This window comes from Oncorhynchus masou, chromosome 2 (genome assembly GCF_036934945.1).
Source record: "Oncorhynchus masou masou isolate Uvic2021 chromosome 2, UVic_Omas_1.1, whole genome shotgun sequence".
NCBI lineage: Eukaryota > Metazoa > Chordata > Actinopteri > Salmoniformes > Salmonidae > Oncorhynchus > Oncorhynchus masou.
In genome coordinates this window covers 5,797,992-5,819,138 of record NC_088213.1, presented here as the reverse complement: position 1 = coordinate 5,819,138, position 21,147 = coordinate 5,797,992, and the positions used below count along the sequence as shown (strand labels likewise).

General features: G+C 47.4%; 1 protein-coding gene across 3 annotated transcripts in view; it reads left to right on the top strand.

The window, feature by feature from the left end:
• LOC135554572 (NT-3 growth factor receptor-like) overlaps positions 1-21,147 on the top strand; it is a 150,748-nt gene that overhangs the window by 117,652 nt on the left and 11,949 nt on the right. For 2 of the 3 annotated variants that reach the window (XM_064986962.1, XM_064986958.1), the window contains exons 14-15: positions 11,346-11,518; positions 12,324-12,567. In XM_064986962.1, coding sequence (XP_064843034.1) covers positions 11,346-11,518; positions 12,324-12,567 — 417 coding nt within the window. Of the gene's footprint in view, positions 1-11,345; positions 11,519-12,323; positions 12,616-21,147 lie in introns of all 3 variants that reach the window. The other variant, XM_064986950.1, reaches the window with a different exon arrangement.

Genomic DNA, 21,147 nt, shown 5'->3' with positions numbered 1-21,147 from the left:
ACACAGTACTGTCTGTGGTAAATGGTTCTCATTAGGAGGGATCCCCCAAACAGACACAGTACTGTCTGTGGTAAATGGTTCTCATTAGGAGGGATCCTCCAAACAGACACAGTACTGTCTGTGGTAAATGGTTCTCATTAGGAGGGATCCCCCAAACAGACACAGTACTGTCTGTGGTAAATGGTTCTCATTAGGAGGGATCCTCCAAACAGACACAGTACTGTCTGTGGTAAATGGTTCTCATTAGGAGGGATCCCCCAAACAGACACAGTACTGTCTGTGGTAAATGGTTCTCATTAGGAGGGATCCCCCAAACAGACACAGTACTGTCTGTGGTAAATGGTTCTCTGTTACAGTAATGTAATGTACCTCGCCTGTCCTCTCCATTCATTAATCATACAACATAGTTATATGTCCAAGGTATCACATCCGGACAACCAAACTCTAGACCTCATTTGTAGTTCTCCAATGTGTAGTCCACCAGGACTTGCCAGACGGTGATGTTAAAGTGACTTGTCAGTGGCCTACTGAATCGCATCGGAAAGAGACGGTCATTTGGCTCCCTAATTTGCATACTAGGTTGCTTTTTTTGCCAATTATTTGCAGATTAAATGAATAAAACATTTGATGAAGATGGTGAATCCTCCTCACCCCCGGATCAATAGGTAGTCTAGTGGAGAGATAGTTTCACTCTGGTCCAACATATGATGACAGAAAACAGATTGAATATCAATAGCTGATGAAACTAAGACTGTTATGAGAAAATGGTTTTTAATCCTTGTTAGAAATTGATAGTTGCTTGTTGAAAATACAATGTAGCATTAGAATATAACAGAGGACACAAAAATAGAGCTTGTTTGGCAAAACAAATCATTGGGAGTCTGTTGTGGGAAAGGAATGGTGTCTGTTGTGGGAAAGGACCGGTGTCTGTTGTGGGAAAGGAACGGTGTCTGTTGTGTTGTGGGAAAGGAACGGTGTCTGTTGTGGGAAAGGACCGGTGTCTGTTGTGGGAAAGGAATGGTGTCTGTTGTGGGAAAGGAATGGTGTCTGTTGTGGGAAAGGAACGGTGTCTGTTGTGGGAAAGGAACGGTGTCTGTTGTGGGAAAGGACCGGTGTCTGTTGTGGGAAAGGACCGGTGTCTGTTGTGGGAAAGGACCGGTGTCTGTTGTGGGAAAGGACCGGTGTCTGTTGTGGGAAAGGAATGGTGTCTGTTGTGGGAAAGGAACGGTGTCTGTTGTGGGAAAGGAACGGTGTCTGTTGTGGGAAAGGACCGGTGTCTGTTGTGGGAAAGGAACGGTGTCTGTTGTGGGAAAGGAACGGTGTCTGTTGTGGGAAAGGAACGGTGTCTGTTGTGGGAAAGGAACGGTGTCTGTTGTGTTGTGGGAAAGGAACGGTGTCTGTTGTGGGAAAGGAATGGTGTCTGTTGTGGGAAAGGAATGGTGTCTGTTGTGGGAAAGGAATGGTGTCTGTTGTGGGAAAGGAATAGTGTCTGTTGTGGGAAAGGAATGGTGTCTGTTGTGGGAAAGGAATGGTGTCTGTTGTGGGAAAGGAATGGTGTCTGTTGTGGGAAAGGACCGGTGTCTGTTGTGGGAAAGGAATGGTGTCTGTTGTGGGAAAGGAATGGTGTCTGTTGTGGGAAAGGAATAGTGTCTGTTGTGGGAAAGGAATGGTGTCTGTTGTGTTGTGGGAAAGGAACGGTGTCTGTTGTGGGAAAGGAACGGTGTCTGTTGTGGGAAAGGAACGGTGTCTGTTGTGGGAAAGGAACGGTGTCTGTTGTGGGAAAGGAACGGTGTCTGTTGTGGGAAAGGAATGGTGTCTGTTGTGGGGAAAGGAATGGTGTCTGTTGTGGGAAAGGAATGGTGTCTGTTGTGGGAAAGGAACGGTGTCTGTTGTGGGAAAGGAATGGTGTCTGTTGTGGGAAAGGAATGGTGTCTGTTGTGGGAAAGGAATGGTGTCTGTTGTGGGAAAGGAATGGTGTCTGTTGTGGGAAAGGAACGGTGTCTGTTGTGGGAAAGGAATGGTGTCTGTTGTGGGAAAGGAATGGTGTCTGTTGTGGGAAAGGAATGGTGTCTGTTGTGGGGTGGGAAAGGAACGGTGTCTGTTGTGGGAAAGGAACGGTGTCTGTTGTGGGAAAGGAATGGTGTCTGTTGTGGGAAAGGAATGGTGTCTGTTGTGGGAAAGGAATGGTGTCTGTTGTGGGGTGGGAAAGGAACGGTGTCTGTTGTGGGAAAGCAATGGTGTCTGTTGTGGGGTGGGAAAGGAACGGTGTCTGTTGTGGGAAAGGAATGGTGTCTGTTGTGGGAAAGGAATGGTGTCTGTTGTGGGAAAGCAATGGTGTCTGTTGTGGGAAAGGAATGGTGTCTGTTGTGGGGTGGGAAAGGAACGGTGTCTGTTGTGGGAAAGCAATGGTGTCTGTTGTGGGGTGGGAAAGGAACGGTGTCTGTTGTGGGAAAGGAATGGTGTCTGTTGTGGGAAAGGAATGGTGTCTGTTGTGGGAAAGGAACGGTGTCTGTTGTGGGAAAGGAATGGTGTCTGTTGTGTGAAAGGAACGGTGTCTGTTGTGGGTAAGGAACGGTGTCTGTTGTGGGAAAGGAATGGTGTCTGTTGTGTGAAAGGAATGGTGTCTGTTGTGGGAAAGGAATGGTGTCTGTTGTGTGAAAGGAATGGTGTCTGTTGTGGGAAAGCAATGGTGTCTGTTGTGGGAAAGGAATGGTGTCTGTTGTGGGAAAGGAATGGTGTCTGTTGTGGGGTGGGAAAGGAACGGTGTCTGTTGTGGGAAAGGAACGGTGTCTGTTGTGGGAAAGGAATGGTGTCTGTTGTGGGAAAGGAACGGTGTCTGTTGTGGGAAAGGAATGGTGTCTGTTGTGGGAAAGGAACGGTGTCTGTTGTGTTGTGGGAAAGGAACGGTGTCTGTTGTGGGAAAGGAATGGTGTCTGTTGTGGGAAAGGAATGGTGTCTGTTGTGGGAAAGGGATGGTGTCTGTTGTGGGAAAGGAATGGTGTCTGTTGTGGGAAAGGAATGGTGTCTGTTGTGGGGTGGGAAAGGAATGGTGTCTGTTGTGGGAAAGGAATGGTGTCTGTTGTGGGAAAGGAATGGTGTCTGTTGTGGGAAAGGAATGGTGTCTGTTGTGGGAAAGGAATGGTGTCTGTTGTGGGAAAGGAACGGTGTCTGTTGTGGGAATGGAATGGTGTCTGTTGTGGGAAAGGAATGGTGTCTGTTGTGGGAAAGGAACGGTGTCTGTTGTGGGAAAGGAATGGTGTCTGTTGTGGGAAAGGAATGGTGTCTGTTGTGGGAAAGGAATGGTGTCTGTTGTGGGAAAGGAACGGTGTCTGTTGTGGGAAAGGAACGGTGTCTGTTGTGGGAAAGGAATGGTGTCTGTTGTGGGAAAGGAATGGTGTCTGTTGTGGGAAAGGAACGGTGTCTGTTGTGGGAAAGGAATGGTGTCTGTTGTGGGAAAGGAATGGTGTCTGTTGTGGGAAAGGAATGGTGTCTGTTGTGGGAAAGGAACGGTGTCTGTTGTGGGAAAGGTATGGTGTCTGTTGTGGGAAAGGAACGGTGTCTGTTGTGGGAAAGGTATGGTGTCTGTTGTGGGAAAGGAATGGTGTCTGTTGTGGGAAAGGAATGGTGTCTGTTGTGTGAAAGGAATGGTGTCTGTTGTGTGAAAGGAATGGTGTCTGTTGTGGGAAAGCAATGGTGTCTGTTGTGGGGTGGGAAAGGAACGGTGTCTGTTGTGGGAAAGGAATGGTGTCTGTTGTGGGAAAGGAATGGTGTCTGTTGTGGGAAAGGAATGGTGTCTGTTGTGGGAAAGGAATGGTGTCTGTTGTGGGAAAGGAACGGTGTCTGTTGTGGGAAAGGAATGGTGTCTGTTGTGGGAAAGGAATGGTGTCTGTTGTGGGAAAGGAACGGTGTCTGTTGTGGGAAAGGAATGGTGTCTGTTGTGGGAAAGGAATGGTGTCTGTTGTGGGAAAGGAATGGTGTCTGTTGTGGGAAAGGAACGGTGTCTGTTGTGGGAAAGGAATGGTGTCTGTTGTGGGAAAGGAACGGTGTCTGTTGTGGGAAAGGAATGGTGTCTGTTGTGGGAAAGGAATGGTGTCTGTTGTGGGAAAGGAACGGTGTCTGTTGTGGGAAAGGAATGGTGTCTGTTGTGGGAAAGGAATGGTGTCTGTTGTGGGAAAGGAACGGTGTCTGTTGTGGGAAAGGAATGGTGTCTGTTGTGGGAAAGGAATGGTGTCTGTTGTGGGAAAGGAATGGTGTCTGTTGTGGGAAAGGAACGGTGTCTGTTGTGGGAAAGGAATGGTGTCTGTTGTGTTGTGGGAAAGGAACGGTGTCTGTTGTGGGAAAGGAATGGTGTCTGTTGTGGGAAAGGAACGGTGTCTTTTGTTGGAAAGGAATGGTGTCTGTTTTGGGAAAGGAACGGTGTCTGTTGTGGGAAAGCTATGGTGTCTGTTGTGTTGTGGGAAAGGAATGGTGTCTGTTGTGTTGTGGGAAAGGAACGGTGTCTGTTGTGGGAAAGGAATGGTGTCTGTTGTGGGAAAGGAATGGTGTCTGTTGTGGGAAAGGAACGGTGTCTGTTGTGTGAAAGGAATGGTGTCTGTTGTGGGAAAGGAACGGTGTCTGTTGTGGGGTGGGAAAGGAATGGTGTCTGTTGTGGGAAAGGAATGGTGTCTGTTGTGGGAAAGGAACGGTGTCTGTTGTGGGGTGGGAAAGGAATGGTGTCTGTTGTGGGAAAGGAATGGTGTCTGTTGTGGGAAAGGAACGGTGTCTGTTGTGGGAAAGGAATGGTGTCTGTTGTGGGAAAGGAATGGTGTCTGTTGTGTGAAAGGAATGGTGTCTGTTGTGGGAAAGGAACGGTGTCTGTTGTGGGAAAGGAACGGTGTCTGTTGTGGGAAAGGAACGGTGTCTGTTGTGGGAAAGGAACGGTGTCTGTTGTGGGAAAGGAATGGTGTCTGTTGTGGGAAAGGAATGGTGTCTGTTGTGGGAAAGGAATGGTGTCTGTTGTGGGAAAGGAACGGTGTCTGTTGTGGGAAAGGAACGGTGTCTGTTGTGGGAAAGGAATGGTGTCTGTTGTGGGAAAGGAACGGTGTCTGTTGTGGGAAAGGAATGGTGTCTGTTGTGGGAAAGGAATGGTGTCTGTTGTGGGAAAGGAATGGTGTCTGTTGTGGGAAAGGAATGGTGTCTGTTGTGGGAAAGGAATGGTGTCTGTTGTGGGAAAGGAATGGTGTCTGTGGTGGGAAAGGAACGGTGTCTGTTGTGTTGTGGGAAAGGAACAGTGTCTGTTGTGGGAAAGGAACGGTGTCTGTTGTGGGAAAGGAACGGTGTCTGTTTGCGTTCAAACACTTTTATCTTCTTCCATCACCGTTGGAATAGAATTTAAAACAGAATATCACTTTATGTCAACCAACTGAAACCCTGCAGTTCTCTTCCTGTTATTATCGTGTCTAAGCACTCAAAGTTATTATGTTGGACTGACGCCCAGAGGAGAAACATTTACTGAGAATGTATCCTCAATGGCATCCTATTCCCTGTGTAGTGCACTACATTTGCATCCTATTCCCTGTGTAGTGCACTGCTGTCTGGTATTACTGGTCCAGACAGTTTGTTTAGAGAAGTCACCAGAACACTGTGACCCTGCTGTCTGGTATTTCTGGTCCAGTCAGTCACCAGAACACTGTCACCCTGCTGTCTAGTATTACAAGTCCAGACAGTTTGTTTAGAGGAGTCACCAGAACACTGTGACCCTGCTGTCTGGTATTACTGGTCCAGATAGTTTGTTTAGAGGAGTCACCAGAACACTGTGACCCTGCTGTCTGGTATTACTGGTCCAGCCAGTTTGTTTAGAGGAGCCACCAGAACACTGTGACCCTGCTGTCTGGTATTACTGGTCCAGCCAGTCACCAGAACACTGTGACCCTGCTGTCTGGTATTACTGGTCCAGACAGTCACCAGAACACTGTGACCCTGCTGTCTGGTATTACTGGTCCAGACAGTCACCAGAACATTGTGACCCTGCTGTCTGGTATTACTGGTCCAGACAGTTTGTTTAGAGGAGTCACCAGAACACTGTGACCGTGGTATCTGGTATTACTGGTCCAGACAGTTTGTTTAGAGGAGTCACCAGAACACTGTGACCCTGCTGTCTGGTATTACTGGTCCAGACAGTCACCAGAACACTGTGACCCTTCTGTCTGGTATTACTGGTCCAGACAGTCACCAGAACACTGTGACCCTGCTGTCTGGTATTACTGGTCCAGACAGTCACCAGAACACTGTGACCCTGCTGTCTGGTATTACTGGTCCAGACAGTTTGTTTAGAGGAGTCACCAGAACACTGTGACCCTTCTGTCTGGTATTACTGGTCCAGACAGTTTGCTTAGAGGAGTCACCAGAACACTGTGACCCTGCTGTCTGGTATTTCTGGTCCAGTCAGTCACCAGAACATTGTGCCCCTGCTGTCTGGTATTACTGGTCCAGACAGTTTGTTTAGAGGAGTCACCAGAACACTGTGACCATGCTGTCTGGTATTACTGGTCCAGACAGTCACCAGAACACTGTGACCGTGCTGTCTGGTATTACTGGTCCAGACAGTTTGTTTAGAGGAGTCACCAGAACACTGTGACCATGCTGTCTGGTATTACTGGTCCAGACAGTTTGTTTAGAGGAGTCACCAGAACACTGTGACCCTGCTGTCTGGTATTACTGGTCCAGACAGTCACCAGAACACTGTGACTGTGCTGTCTGGTATTACTGGTCCAAACAGTTTGTTTAGAGGAGTCACCAGAACACTGTGACCGTGCTGTCTGTTATTACTGGTATTACTGGTCCAGACAGTCACCAGAACACTGTGACCATGCTGTCTAGTATTACTGGTCCAGACAGTCACCAGAACACTGTGACCATGCTGTCTAGTATTACTGGTCCAGACAGTTTGTTTAGAGGAGTCACCAGAACACTGTGACAATGCTGTCTGGTATTTCTGGTCCAGACAGTCACCAGAACACTGTGACCATGCTGTCTAGTATTACTGGTCCAGACAGTTTGTTTAGAGGAGTCACCAGAACACTGTGACCCTGCTGTCTGGTATTACTGGTCCAGACAGTTTGTTTAGAGGAGTCACCAGAACACTGTGACCCCCTTGTCTGGTATTTCTGGTCCAGACAGTTTGTTTAGAGGAGTCACCAGAACACTGTGACCCTGCTGTCTGGTATTTCTGGTCCAGTCAGTCACCAGAACACTGTGACAATGCTGTCTGGTATTACTGGTCCAGACAGTTTGTTTAGAGGAGTCACCAGAACACTGTGATCCTGCTGTCTGGTATTACTGGTCCAGACAGTTTGTTTAGAGAAGTCACCAGAACACTGTGACCCTGCTGTCTGGTATTTCTGGTCCAGTCAGTCACCAGAACACTGTCACCCTGCTGTCTAGTATTACAGGTCCAGACAGTTTGTTTAGAGGAGTCACCAGAACACTGTGGCCCTGCTGTCTGGTATTACTGGTCCAGACAGTTTGTTTAGAGGAGTCACCAGAACACTGTGACCCCCTTGTCTGGTATTTCTGGTCCAGCCAGTCACCAGAACACTGTGACCCTGCTGTCTGGTATTACTGGTCCAGACAGTTTGTTTAGAGGAGTCACCAGAACACTGTGAAAATGCCGTCTGGTATTTCTGGTCCAGTCAGTCACCAGAACACTGTGCCCATGCTGTCTGGTATTACTGGTCCAGACAGTTTGTTTAGAGGAGTCATGTTACTGAGGATGTTACTGAGTGATGAGGGGATGTTACTGAGTGATGAGGGGATGTTACTGGGTGATGAGGGGATGTTACTGAGTGATGAGGGGATGTTACTGGGTGATGAGGGGATGTTACTGAGTGATGAGGATGTTACTGAGTGATGAGGGGATGTTACTGGGTGATGAGGGGATGTTACTGAGTGATGAGGGGATGTTACTGAGTGATGAGGGGATGTTACTGGGTGATGAGGGGATGTTACTGAGTGATGAGGGGATGTTACTGAGTGATGAGGGGATGTTACTGAGTGATGAGGGGATGTTACTGAGTGATGAGGGGATGTTACTGAGTGATGAGGGGATGTTACTGGGTGATGAGGGGATGTTACTGGGTGATGAGGGGATGTTACTGAGTGATGAGGGGATGTTACTGAGTGATGAGGGGATGTTACTGAGTGATGAGGGGATGTTACTGAGTGATGAGGGGATGTTACTGAGTGATGAGGGGATGTTACTGGGTGATGAGGGGATGTTACTGGGTGATGAGGGGATGTTACTGAGTGATGAGGGGATGTTACTGAGTGATGAGGGGATGTTACTGAGTGAGGAGGGGATGTTACTGGGTGATGAGGGGATGTTACTGAGTGATGAGGGGATGTTACTGGGTGATGAGGGGATGTGATGTTACTGAGTGATGAGGGGATGTTACTGAGTGATGAGGGGATGTGTTGTTACTGAGTGATGAGGGGATGTTACTGAGTGATGAGGGGATGTTACTGAGTGATGAGGGGATGTTACTGAGTGATGAGGGGATGTGATGTTACTGAGTGATGAGGGGATGTTACTGAGTGATGAGGGGATGTGTTGTTACTGAGTGATGAGGGGATGTTACTGAGTGATGAGGGGATGTTACTGGGTGATGAGGGGATGTTACTGGGTGATGAGGGGATGTTACTGAGTGATGAGGGGATGTTACTGAGTGATGAGGGGATGTTACTGGGTGATGAGGGGATGTTACTGAGTGATGAGGGGATGTTACTGGGTGATGAGGTCCTGTGTGGCTCAGTCGGTAGAGCATGGCGCTTGCAACGCCAAGCGTCGTGGGTTCGATTCCCGCTGGGGCCACCCATATGTTAAAGGAGTGGTCCCAGCCAACTTGTAAGTCGCTTTGGACAAAAGCGTCTGCTAAATGGGATATATATATGTTACTGAGTGATGAGGGGATGTTACTGAGTGATGAGGGGATGTCACTGAGTGATGAGGGGATGTCACTGAGTGATGAGGGGATGTTACTGGGTGATGAGGGGATGTTACTGAGTGATGAGGGGATGTCACTGAGTGATGAGGGGATGTTACTGAGTGATGAGGGGATGTTACTGAGTGATGAGGGGATGTTACTGAGTGATGAGGGGATGTTACTGAGTGATGAGGGGATGTTTCTGTGTGATGAGGGGATGTTACTGAGTGATGAGGGGATGTTACTGAGTGATGAGGGGATGTTACTGAGTGATGAGGGGATGTTACTGAGTGATGAGGGGATGTTACTGGGTGATGAGGGGATGTTACTGAGTGATGAGGGGATGTTACTGAGTGATGAGGGGATGTTACTGAGTGATGAGGGGATGTTACTGAGTGATGAGGGGATGTTACTGGGTGATGAGGGGATGTTACTGTGTGATGAGGGGTGTTACTGATGAGGGGATGTTACTGAGTGATGAGGGGATGTTACTGAGTGATGAGGGGATGTTACTGAGTGATGAGGGGATGTTACTGAGTGATGAGGGGATGTTACTGGGTGATGAGGGGATGTTACTGGGTGATGAGGGGATGTTACTGAGTGATGAGGGGATGTTACTGGGTGATGAGGGGATGTTACTGGGTGATGAGGAGGATGTTACTGGGTGATGAGGGGATGTTACTGAGTGATGAGGGGATGTTACTGGGTGATGAGGGGATGTTACTGGGTGATGAGGGGATGTTACTGAGTGATGAGGGGATGTTACTGAGTGATGAGGGGATGTTACTGAGTGATGAGGGGATGTTACTGGGTGATGAGGGGATGTTACTGAGTGGTGAGGGGATGTTACTGGGTGATGAGGGGATGTTACTGGGTGATGAGGGGTTGTTACTGAGTGATGAGGGGATGTTACTGAGTGATGAGGGGATGTTACTGGGTGATGAGGGGATGTTACTAAGTGATGAGGGGACGTTACTGAGTGATGAGGGGACGTTACTGAGTGATGAGGGGACGTTACTGGGTGATGAGTGATGTTACTGGGTGATGAGGGGATGTTATTGAGTGATGAGGGGATGTTACTGAGTGATGAGGGGATGTGATGTTACTGAGTGATGAGGGGATGTTACTGGGTGATGAGGGGATGTTACTGGGTGATGAGGGGATGTTACTGAGTGATGAGGGGATGTTACTGAGTGATGAGGGGATGTTACTGAGTGATGAGGGGATGTTACTGAGTGATGAGGGGATGTTACTGAGTGATGAGGGGATGTTACTGAGTGATGAGGGGATGTTACTGAGTGATGAGGGGATGTTACTGGGTGATGAGGGGATGTTACTGGGTGATGAGGGGATGTTACTGGGTGATGAGGGGATGTTACTGGGTGATGAGGGGATGTTACTGGGTGATGAGGGGATGTTACTGAGTGATGAGGGGATGTTACTGAGTGATGAGGGGATGTTACTGGGTGATGAGGGGATGTTACTGAGTGATGAGGGGATGTGTTGTTACTGAGTGATGAGGGGATGTTACTGAGTGATGAGGGGATGTTACTGGGTGATGAGGGGATGTTACTGAGTGATGAGGGGATGTTACTGAGTGATGAGGGGATGTTACTGAGTGATGAGGGGATGTTGCTGGGTGATGAGGGGATGTTACTGAGTGATGAGGGGATGTTACTGAGTGATGAGGGGATGTTACTGGGTGATGAGTGGATGTTACTGACTGATGAGTGGATGTTACTGGGTGATGAGGGGATGTTACTGAGTGATGAGGGGATGTTACTGAGTGATGAGGGGATGTTACTGGGTGATGAGTGGATGTTACTGGGTGATGAGGGGATGTTACTGGGTGATGAGGGGATGTTACTGGGTGATGAGGGGATGTTACTGAGTGATGAGGGGATGTTACTGGGTGATGAGTGGATGTTACTGGGTGATGAGGGGATGTTACTGAGTGATGAGGGGATGTTACTGGGTGATGAGGGGATGTTACTGGGTGATGAGTGGATGTTACTGACTGATGAGTGGATGTTACTGGGTGATGAGGGGATGTTACTGAGTGATGAGGGGATGTTACTGGGTGATGAGTGGATGTTACTGGGTGATGAGGGGATGTTACTGAGTGATGAGGGGATGTTACTGGGTGATGAGTGGATGTTACTGGGTGATGAGGGGATGTTACTGAGTGATGAGGTGTTTTTTAGGTTTGTATAACTGAAGACCTAATCCAGCAGTATCCCAACAGAACATCTCTCTTCTTCCCAGAGCCTGAAGGACCCCAACCTGTCTGTTGTCCTAATGCTGTAGTTCCGTCTATAAACCAACAGTACTTCTCCATCTCATCCACAGACCCTGAAACCAACAGCCTGTCCCTTTGGTTCCCAGAGCCTGAAGGACCCCAACCAGTCAGCCAGAAAAGACTTCCTGAGAGAAGCTGAGCTGCTCACGAACCTCCAGCACGACCACATTGTTAAGTTCTATGGGGTCTGTGTGGATGGGGATCCCCTCATCATGGTGTTTGAGTACATGAAGCATGGGGACCTCAACAAGTTCCTCAGGTAGTGGTATAGGAACAATGCTGTTACACAGGGCGCCTCTTTGGTTTTAGAAGTGGGGGGGACATAACCTGATGTGAGGTCTGGAATATTGGGGGGGAATCTAAAGCTAATTTCTTGCATTTTTTTTTACACAATCCAAAATGTCGTCTCTATTTAGAACAAAACGAAAGCAAAAAATGTCCAAAGTTATCAAGCTCATGTAAGAGATCAAACTCCTCTGTCTCTACTCCTCCTCTGTCTCTACTAATCTTCTGTTCTGTTTCATATATCTCTCTTCAGAGTCCATGGTCCAGATGGCCAGCCTCTACATACTGTATAGATGAAGGTTTATGTTTCTCTCTCTCCAGAGTCCATGGTCCAGATGGCCAGCCTCTACATACTGTATAGATGAAGGTTTATGTTTCTCTCTCTCCAGAGTCCATGGTCCAGATGGCCAGCCTCTACAAGATGAAGGTTTATGTTTCTCTCTCTTCAGAGTCCAAGCTCCAGATGGCCGGCCTCTACAAGATGAAGGTTTATGTTTCTCTCTCTCCAGAGTCCATGGTCCAGATGGCCAGCCTCTACATACTGTATAGATGAAGGTTTATGTTTCTCTCTCTCCAGAGTCCATGGTCCAGATGGCCAGCCTCTACATACTGTATAGATGAAGGTTTATGTTTCTCTCTCCAGAGTCCATGGTCCAGATGGCCAGCCTCTACATACTGTATAGATGAAGGTTTATGTTTCTCTCTCTCCAGAGTCCATGGTCCAGATGTCCAGCCTCTACATACTGTATAGATGAAGGTTTATGTTTCTCTCTCTCCAGAGTCCATGGTCCAGATGCTATGATCCTTGTGGATGGCCATCCCGTTCAAACTGACGGAGAGCTGGGTCTGTCCCAGATGTTACACATTGCTACCCAGATCTCAGCCGGCATTGTGTACCTGGCCTCCCAGCACTTTGTCCACAGAGACCTGGCCACCAGGAACTGTCTCGTGGGCAACGGGCTGTTGGTGAAGATAGGAGACTTCGGGATGTCCAGAGACATCTACAGCACAGACTACTACAGGGTAAGGACTCATGTATGGATGGACTATAGCATTTGGACTGAGAGATTTGTTAATTTATGAACACCTGTGCCATTTCCTTTAACTTCTTAGTGATCCCTTCCCGCTCGAATCCTGGTAACGGGATTCATTTGACAACATCCAGTGAAATTGCAGAGCACCAAATCCAAAAACAGAAATACTCATAATAAGAATTCATTAAACATACAAGTTTATACAGCAAAATACAGCTGAACTTCTTGTTAATCCAGCCGCAGTGTCAGATTTCAAAAAGGCTCTACGGCGAAAGCAGCTCTATGACGAAAGCAGACCATGCGATTTTCTGAGGATCCCGCATACAACCACATTGATATCATATTTCAACCAGCCAGGCACGACACAAAAGTCAGAAATAACAAAAACATAGTGAAGCACCAAAAGATTTGAGTCCACCTGGAGTGACACATGGAAGAGCAGGGTTACTTCTTCCTTTCTCAAAAGAAAAAACAATTTCTAAAGACTGTTGACATCTAGTGGAAGGAAATAGTAACTACAAGCAGATTCCTATTAAAAAGGGTTTACCATAGAAATCTAATGCAAAACAGATTGACCTAAAAAAAATCCCAGGTTGGATTGTGCTCGGGGTTCCGCCTGTCAAATCAGTTCTGTTATACTCACAGACATTATTCTAACGGTTTCAGAGTGTTTTCTATCCAAATCTAATAATGATATGCATATCCTAGCATCTGGGCCTGAGTAGCAGGCAGTTTACTTTGGGCACGCTTTTCATCTGGACGTGAAAATACTGCCCCTTATCCCAAAGAAGTTTTTCATCTAGAGAGGGCAGTCCACGAGGGGGCGTAGTGCCCCCCTTGAAGTAACCACAGTGGGACAGTCCACGAGGGGGCGTAGTGCCCCCCTTGAAGTAACCACAGTGGGGCAGTCCACGAGGGGCGTAGTGCCCCCTTTGAAGTAAACACAGTGGGTCAGTCCACGAGGGGGCGTAGTGCCCCCCTTGAAGTAACCACAGTGGGGCAGTCCACGAGGGGGCGTAGTGTCCCCCTTGAAGTAACCACAGTGGGTCAGTCCACGAGGGGGCGTAGTGCCCCCCTTGAAGTAACCACAGTGGGGCAGTCCACGAGGGGGCATAGTGCCCCCCTTGAAGTAAACACAGTGGGTCAGTCCACGAGGGGGCGTAGTGTCCCCCTTGAAGTAACCACAGTGGGGCAGTCCACGAGGGGGCGTAGTGTCCTTCTTGAAGTAAACACAGGGGGCCAGTCTCACTGTGGCAGTCTCTATGGGGGTGCCACAGGGTTCAATTCTTGGACTGACTCTCTTCTCTGTATACATCATTGAGGTCGCTCTTGCTGCTGGTGAGTCTCTGATCCACCTCTACGCAGACGACACCATTCTGTATACTTCTGGCCCTTCTTGAGACACTGTGTTAACAACCCTCCAGGCAAGCTTCAATGCCATACAACTCTCCTTCCGTGGCCTCCAATTGCTCTTAAATACAAGTAAAACTAAATGCATGCTCTTCAACCGATCGCTACCTGCACCTGCCCGCCTGTCCAACATCACTACTCTGGACGGCTCTGATTTAGAATACGTGGACAACTACAAATACTTAGGTGTCTGGTTAGACTGTAAACTCTCCTTCCAGACCCATATCAAACATCTCCAATCCAAAGTTAAATCTAGAATTGGCTTCCTATTTCGCAACAAAGCATCCTTCACTCATGCTGCCAAACATACCCTTGTAAAACTGACCATCCTACCAATCCTCGACTTTGGCAATGTCATTTACAAAATAGCCTCCAATACCCTACACAACAAATTGGATGCAGTCTATCACAGTGCAATCCGTTTTGTCACCAAAGCCCCATATACTACTCACCACTGCGACCTGTATGCTCTCGTTGGCTGGCCCTCGCTTCATACTCGTCGCCAAACCCACTGGCTCCATGTTATCTACAAGACCCTGCTAGGTAAAGTCCCCCTTTATCTCAGCTCGCTGGTCACCATAGCATCTCCCACCTGTAGCACATGCTCCAGCAGGTATATCTCTCTAGTCACCCCCAAAACCAATTCTTTCTTTGGCCGCCTCTCCTTCCAGTTCTCTGCTGCCAATGATTGGAACGAATTACAAAAATCTCTGAAACTGGAAACACTTATCTCCCTCACTAGCTTTAAGCACCAAATGTCAGAGCAGCTCACAGATTACTGCACCTGTACATAGCCCACCTATATTTTAGCCCAAACAACTACCTCTTTCCTTACTGTATTTAATTAATTTATTTATTTTGCTCCTTTGCACCCCATTATTTTTATTTCTACTTTGCACATTCTTCCACTGCAAATCTACCATTCCAGTGTTTTACTTGCTATATTGTATTTACTTTGCCACCATGGCCTTTTTTTGCCTTTACCTCCCTTATCTCACCTCATTTGCTCACATCGTATATAGACTTGTTTCTACTGTATTATTGACTGTATGTTTGTTTATTCCATGTGTAACTCTGTGTCATTGTATGTGTCGAACTGCTATGCTTTATCCTGGCCAGGTCGCAATTGTAAATGAGAACTTGTTCTCAACTTGCCTACCTGGTTAAATAAAGGTGAAATAAAAGAAATAAATAAATAAAAGTCCACGAGGGGGCGTAGTGTCCCTCTTGGTTCTATGTGGAGGAAGCTGCCTCATGTCAACCTGTCAACATGTTATTGTTACAATCTGGTGAATTTCTGTTCTTCCCAACAACCTCACGTAATGAACGTGTGAGAGAGACATCTGAAATGTATTTTATTATATCAGCTTTATTTAACCAGATGGGCCATTTCCAACTGCGACCTGGCCAAGATAAAGCAACCTCACGTAATGAACGTGTGAGAGAGACATCTGAAATGTATTTTATTATATCAGCTTTATTTAACCAGATGGGCCATTTCCAACTGCGACCTGGCCAAGATAAAGCAACCTCACGTAATGAACGTGTGAGAGAGACATCTGAAATGTATTTCATTATATCAGCTTTATTTAACCAGATGGGCCATTTCCAACTGCGACCTGGCCAAGATAAAGCAACCTCACGTAATGAACATGTGAGAGAGACATCTGAAATGTATTTTTTTACGATCACAGTTCCCCTTAACGACATCACAATTCACCATAATGACATCACAATTCCCCTTAACGACATCACAATTCACCATAATGACATCACAATTCCCCTTAACGACATCACAATTCACCATGATGACATCACAATTCCTCTTAACGACATCACCATTCACCATAATGACATCACAATTCCCCTTAATGACATCACAATTCACCATAATGACATCACAATTCCCTGTAATGACATCACAATTCCCCGTAATGACATCACAATACCACTTAATGACAAGGTGAAAACAAGTTGTTAGAAATGTTGTAATGTATTATAAATAAAAAACAGAAATACCTTATTTACATAAGTATTCAGACCCTCAGAGCTCAGGTGCATCCTGTTTCCATTGATCATCCTTGAGATGTTTCTAACAACTTGATTGGAGTCCACCTGTAGTAAATTTAATTGATTGGACATGATTTGGAAAGGCACAAACCTGTCTATATAAGGTCTCACAGTTGACAATGCTGAGGAGTGGCTAGATGATGGTTCTGTGCTTCCAACTTCGTGGTAACAGTTTGGGGAAGGCCCTAGATGGTTATCAGGCCTGGGGAGAGTCTAGATGGTTATCAGGCCTGGGGAGAGTCTAGATGGTTATCAGGCCTGGGGAGAGTCTAGATGGTTATCAGGCCTGGGGAGAGTCTAGATGATTATCAGGCCTGGGGAGAGTCGAGATGGTTATCAGGCCTGGGGAGAGTTGAGATGGTTATCAGGCCTGGGGAGAGTCTACATTTACATTTACATTTAAGTCATTTAGCAGACGCTCTTATCCAGAGCGACTTACAAATTGATGGTTATCAGGCCTGGGGAGAGTCTAGGTGGTTATCAGGCCTGGGGAGAGTCTAGATGGTTATCAGGCCTGGGGGGAGAGTCTAGATGGTTATCACTCCAAGGGGGGAGTCTAGATGGTTATCAGGCCTGGGGAGAGTCGAGATGGTTATCAGGCCTGGGGAGGGTCTAGATGGTGATCAGGCCTGGGGAGAGTCTAGATGGTTATCAGTCCTGGGGAGAGTCTAGATGGTTATCAGGCCTGGGGAGAGTCGAGATGGTTATCAGGCCTGGGGAGAGTCGAGATGGTTATCAGGCCTGGGGAGAGTCGAGATGGTTATCAGGCCTGGGGAGAGTCGAGATGGTTATCAGGCCTGGGGAGAGTCTAGATGGTTATCACTCCAAGGGGGAGTCTAGATGGTTATCAGGCCTGGGGAGAGTCGAGATGGTTATCAGGCCTGGGGAGGGTCTAGATGGTGATCAGGCCTGGGGAGAGTCTAGATGGTTATCAGTCCTGGGGAGAGTCTAGATGGTTATCAGGCCTGGGGAGAGTCGAGATGGTTATCAGGCCTGGGGAGAGTCGAGATGGTTATCAGGCCTGGGGAGAGTCGAGATGGTTATCAGGCCTGGGGAGAGTCGAGATGGTTATCAGGCCTGGGGAGAGTCGAGATGGTTATCAGGCCTGGGGAGAGTCGAGATGGTTATCAGGCCTGGGGAGAGTCGAGATGGTTATCAGGCCTGGGGAGAGTCTAGATGGTTATCAGGCCTGGGGAGAGTCTAGATGGTTATCAGGCCTGGGGAGAGTCTAGATGGTTATCAGGCCTGGGGAGAGTCTAGATGGTTATCAGTCCTGGGGAGAGTCTAGATGGTTATCAGTCCTGGGGAGAGTCTAGACGTTTACCAGGCCTGGGGAGAGTCGAGATGGTTATCAGTCCTGGGGAGAGTCTAGACGTTTACCAGGCCCTTACGAGGTCTATGGCCCAGAGCTAACAGGTAGCCATGAGGTCTATGGCCCAGAGCTAACAGGTAGCCACGAGGTCTATGGCCCAGAGCTAACAGGTAGCCATGAGGTGTAGATGGTTGTCAGGCCCTTACGAGGTCTATGGTCCAGAGCTAACAGGTAGCCACGAGGTCTATGGCCCAGAGCTAACAGGTAGCCATGAGGTCTATGGCCCAGAGCTAACAGGTAGCCATGAGGTCTATGGCCCAGAGCTAACAGGTAGCCACGAGGTCTATGGCCCAGAGCTAACAGGTGACCACGAGGTCTATGGCCCAGAGCTAACAGGTAGCCATGAGATCTAGGGCCCAGAGCTAACAGGTAGCCATGAGGTCTATGGCCCAGAGCTAACAGGTGACCACGAGGTCTATGGCCCAGAGCTAACAGGTAGCCATGCTGTCTAGGGCCCAGAGCTAACAGGTGACCACGAGGTCGTTGGCACAGAGCTAACAGGTAGCCATGAGGTCTATGGCCCAGAGCTAACAGGTAGCCATGAGATCTAGGGCCCAGAGCTAACAGGTAGCCATGAGGTCTATGGCCCAGAGCTAACAGTTAGCCATGAGGTCTATGGCCCAGAGCTAACAGGTAGCCATGAGGTCTATGGCCCAGAGCTAACAGGTAGCCATGAGGTCTAGGGCCCAGAGCTAACAGGTAGCCATGAGGTCTATGGCCCAGAGCTAACAGGTAGCCATGAGGTCTAGGGCCCAGAGCTAACAGGTAGCCATGAGGTCTATGGCCCAGAGCTAACAGGTAGCCATGAGGTCTAGGGCCCAGAGCTAACAGGTAGCCATGAGGTCTAGGGCCCAGAGCTAACAGGTAGCCATGAGGTCTATGGCCCAGAGCTAACAGGTAGCCATGAGGTCTAGGGCCCAGAGCTAACAGGTAGCCATGAGGTCTATGGCCCAGAGCTAACAGGTAGCCATGAGGTCTAGGGCCCAGAGCTAACAGGTAGCCATGAGGTCTATGGCCCAGAGCTAACAGGTAGCCATGAGGTCTAGGGCCCAGAGCTAACAGGTAGCCACGAGGTCTAGGGCCCAGAGCTAACAGGTAGCCATGAGGTCTATGGCCCAGAGCTAACAGGTAGCCATGAGATCTAGGGCCCAGAGCTAACAGGTAGCCATGAGGTCTATGGCCCAGAGCTAACAGGTAGCCATGAGGTCTAGGGCCCAGAGCTAACAGGTAGCCATGAGGTCTATGGCCCAGAGCTAACAGGTAGCCATGAGGTGTACATGACAAATGGAACCCTATATCCTATATAGTGCACTACTTTACACCATATCCATATTACAACAGTAACATCAGTCTTGTTGATGCTGTCCATGATTACAACAGTAACATCAGTCTTGTTGATGCTGTCCATGATTACAACAGTAACATCAGTCTTGTTGATCCTGTCCATGATTACAACAGTAACATCAGTCTTGTTGATGCTGTCCATGATTACAACAGTAACATCAGTCTTGTTGATGCTGTCCATGATTACAACAGTAACATCAGTCTTGTTGATGCTGTCAGGACCGTGATTACAACAGTAACATCAGTCTTGTTGATGCTGTCCATGATTACAACAGTAACATCAGTCTTGTTGATGCTGTCCATGATTACAACAGTAACATCAGTCTTGTTGATGCTGTCCATGATTACAACAGTAACATCAGTCTTGTTGATGCTGGCCATGATTACAACAGTAACATCAGTCTTGTTGATGCTGTCCATGATTACAACAGTAACATCAGTCTTGTTGATCCTGTCCATGATTACAACAGTAACATCAGTCTTGTTGATGCTGTCCATGATTACAACAGTAACATCAGTCTTGTTGATGCTGTCCATGATTACAACAGTAACATCAGTCTTGTTGATGCTGTCAGGGCCATGATTACAACAGTAACATCAGTCTTGTTGATGCTGTCCATGATTACAACAGTAACATCAGTCTTGTTGATGCTGTCCATGATTACAACAGTAACATCAGTCTTGTTGATGCTGTCCATGATTACAAAAGTAACATCAGTCTTGTTGATGCTGTCCATGATTACAACAGTAACATCAGTCTTGTTGATGCTGTCCATGATTACAACAGTAACATCAGTCTTGTTGATGCTGGCCATGATTACAACAGTAACATCAGTCTTGTTGATGCTGGCCATGATTACAACAGTAACATCAGTCTTGTTGATGCTGGCCATGATTACAACAATAACATCAGTCTTGTTGATGCTGGCCATGATTACAACAGTAACATCAGTCTTGTTGATGCTGGCCATGATTACAACAGTAACATCAGTCTTGTTGATGCTGGCCATGATTACAACAGTAACATCAGTCTTGTTGATGCTGGCCATGATTACAACAGTAACATCAGTCTTGTTGATGCTGGCCATGATTACAACAGTAACATCAGTCTTGTTGATGCTGGCCATGATTACAACAGTAACATCAGTCTTGTTGATGCTGGCCATGATTACAACAGTAACATCAGTCTTGTTGATGCTGTCCATGATTACAACAGTAACATCAGTCTTGTTGATGCTGTCCATGATTACAACAGTAACATCAGTCTTGTTGATGCTGGCCATGATTACAACAGTAACATCAGTCTTGTTGATGCTGTCAGGACAGTGATTACAACAGTAACATCAGTCTTGTTGATGCTGTCCATGATTACAACAGTAACATCAGTCTTGTTGATGCTGTCCATGATTACAACAGTAACATCAGTCTTGTTGATGCTGGCCATGATTACAACAGTAACATCAGTCTTGTTGATGCTGTCCATGATTACAACAGTAACATCAGTCTTGTTGATGCTGTCCATGATTACAACAGTAACATCAGTCTTGTTGATGCTGTCCATGATTACAACAGTAACATCAGTCTTGTTGATGCTGTCCATGATTACAACAGTAACATTAGTCTTGTTGATGCTGTCAGGCCCATGCTTAGCTGTTAACCTGTATCAGGTCACACAGTGCTGTACTAATGTAGTCCTGTTAACCTGTTTCAGGTCGGAGGTCACACAGTGCTGTACTAATGTAGTCCTGTTAACCTGTTTCAGGTCGGAGGTCACACAGTGCTGTACTAATGTAGTCCTGTTAACCTGTTTCAGGTCGGAGGTCACACAGCGCTGTACTAATGTAGTCTTGTTAACCTGTTTCAGGTCGGAGGTCACGCAACGCTGTACTAATATAGTCCTGTTAACCTGTTTCAGGTCGGAGGTCACACAGCGCTGTACTAATATAGTCCTGTTAACCTGTTTCAGGTCGGAGGTCACGCAACGCTGTACTAATATAGTCCTGTTAACCTGTTTCAGGTCGGAGGTCACGCAATGCTGTACTAATATAGTCCTGTTAACCTGTTTCAGGTCGGAGGTCACGCAATGCTGTACTAATATAGTCCTGTTAACCTGTTTCAGGTCGGAGGTCACACAGCGCTGTACTAATATAGTCCTGTTAACCTGTTTCAGGTCGGAGGTCAAGCAACGCTGTACTAATATAGTCCTGTTAACCTGTTTCAGGTCGGAGGTCACACAGCGCTGTACTAATATAGTCCTGTTAACCTGTTTCAGGTCGGAGGTCAAGCAGCGCTGTACTAATATAGTCCTGTTAACCTGTTTCAGCTCGGAGGTCACGCAACGCTGTACTAATATAGTCCTGTTAACCTGTTTCA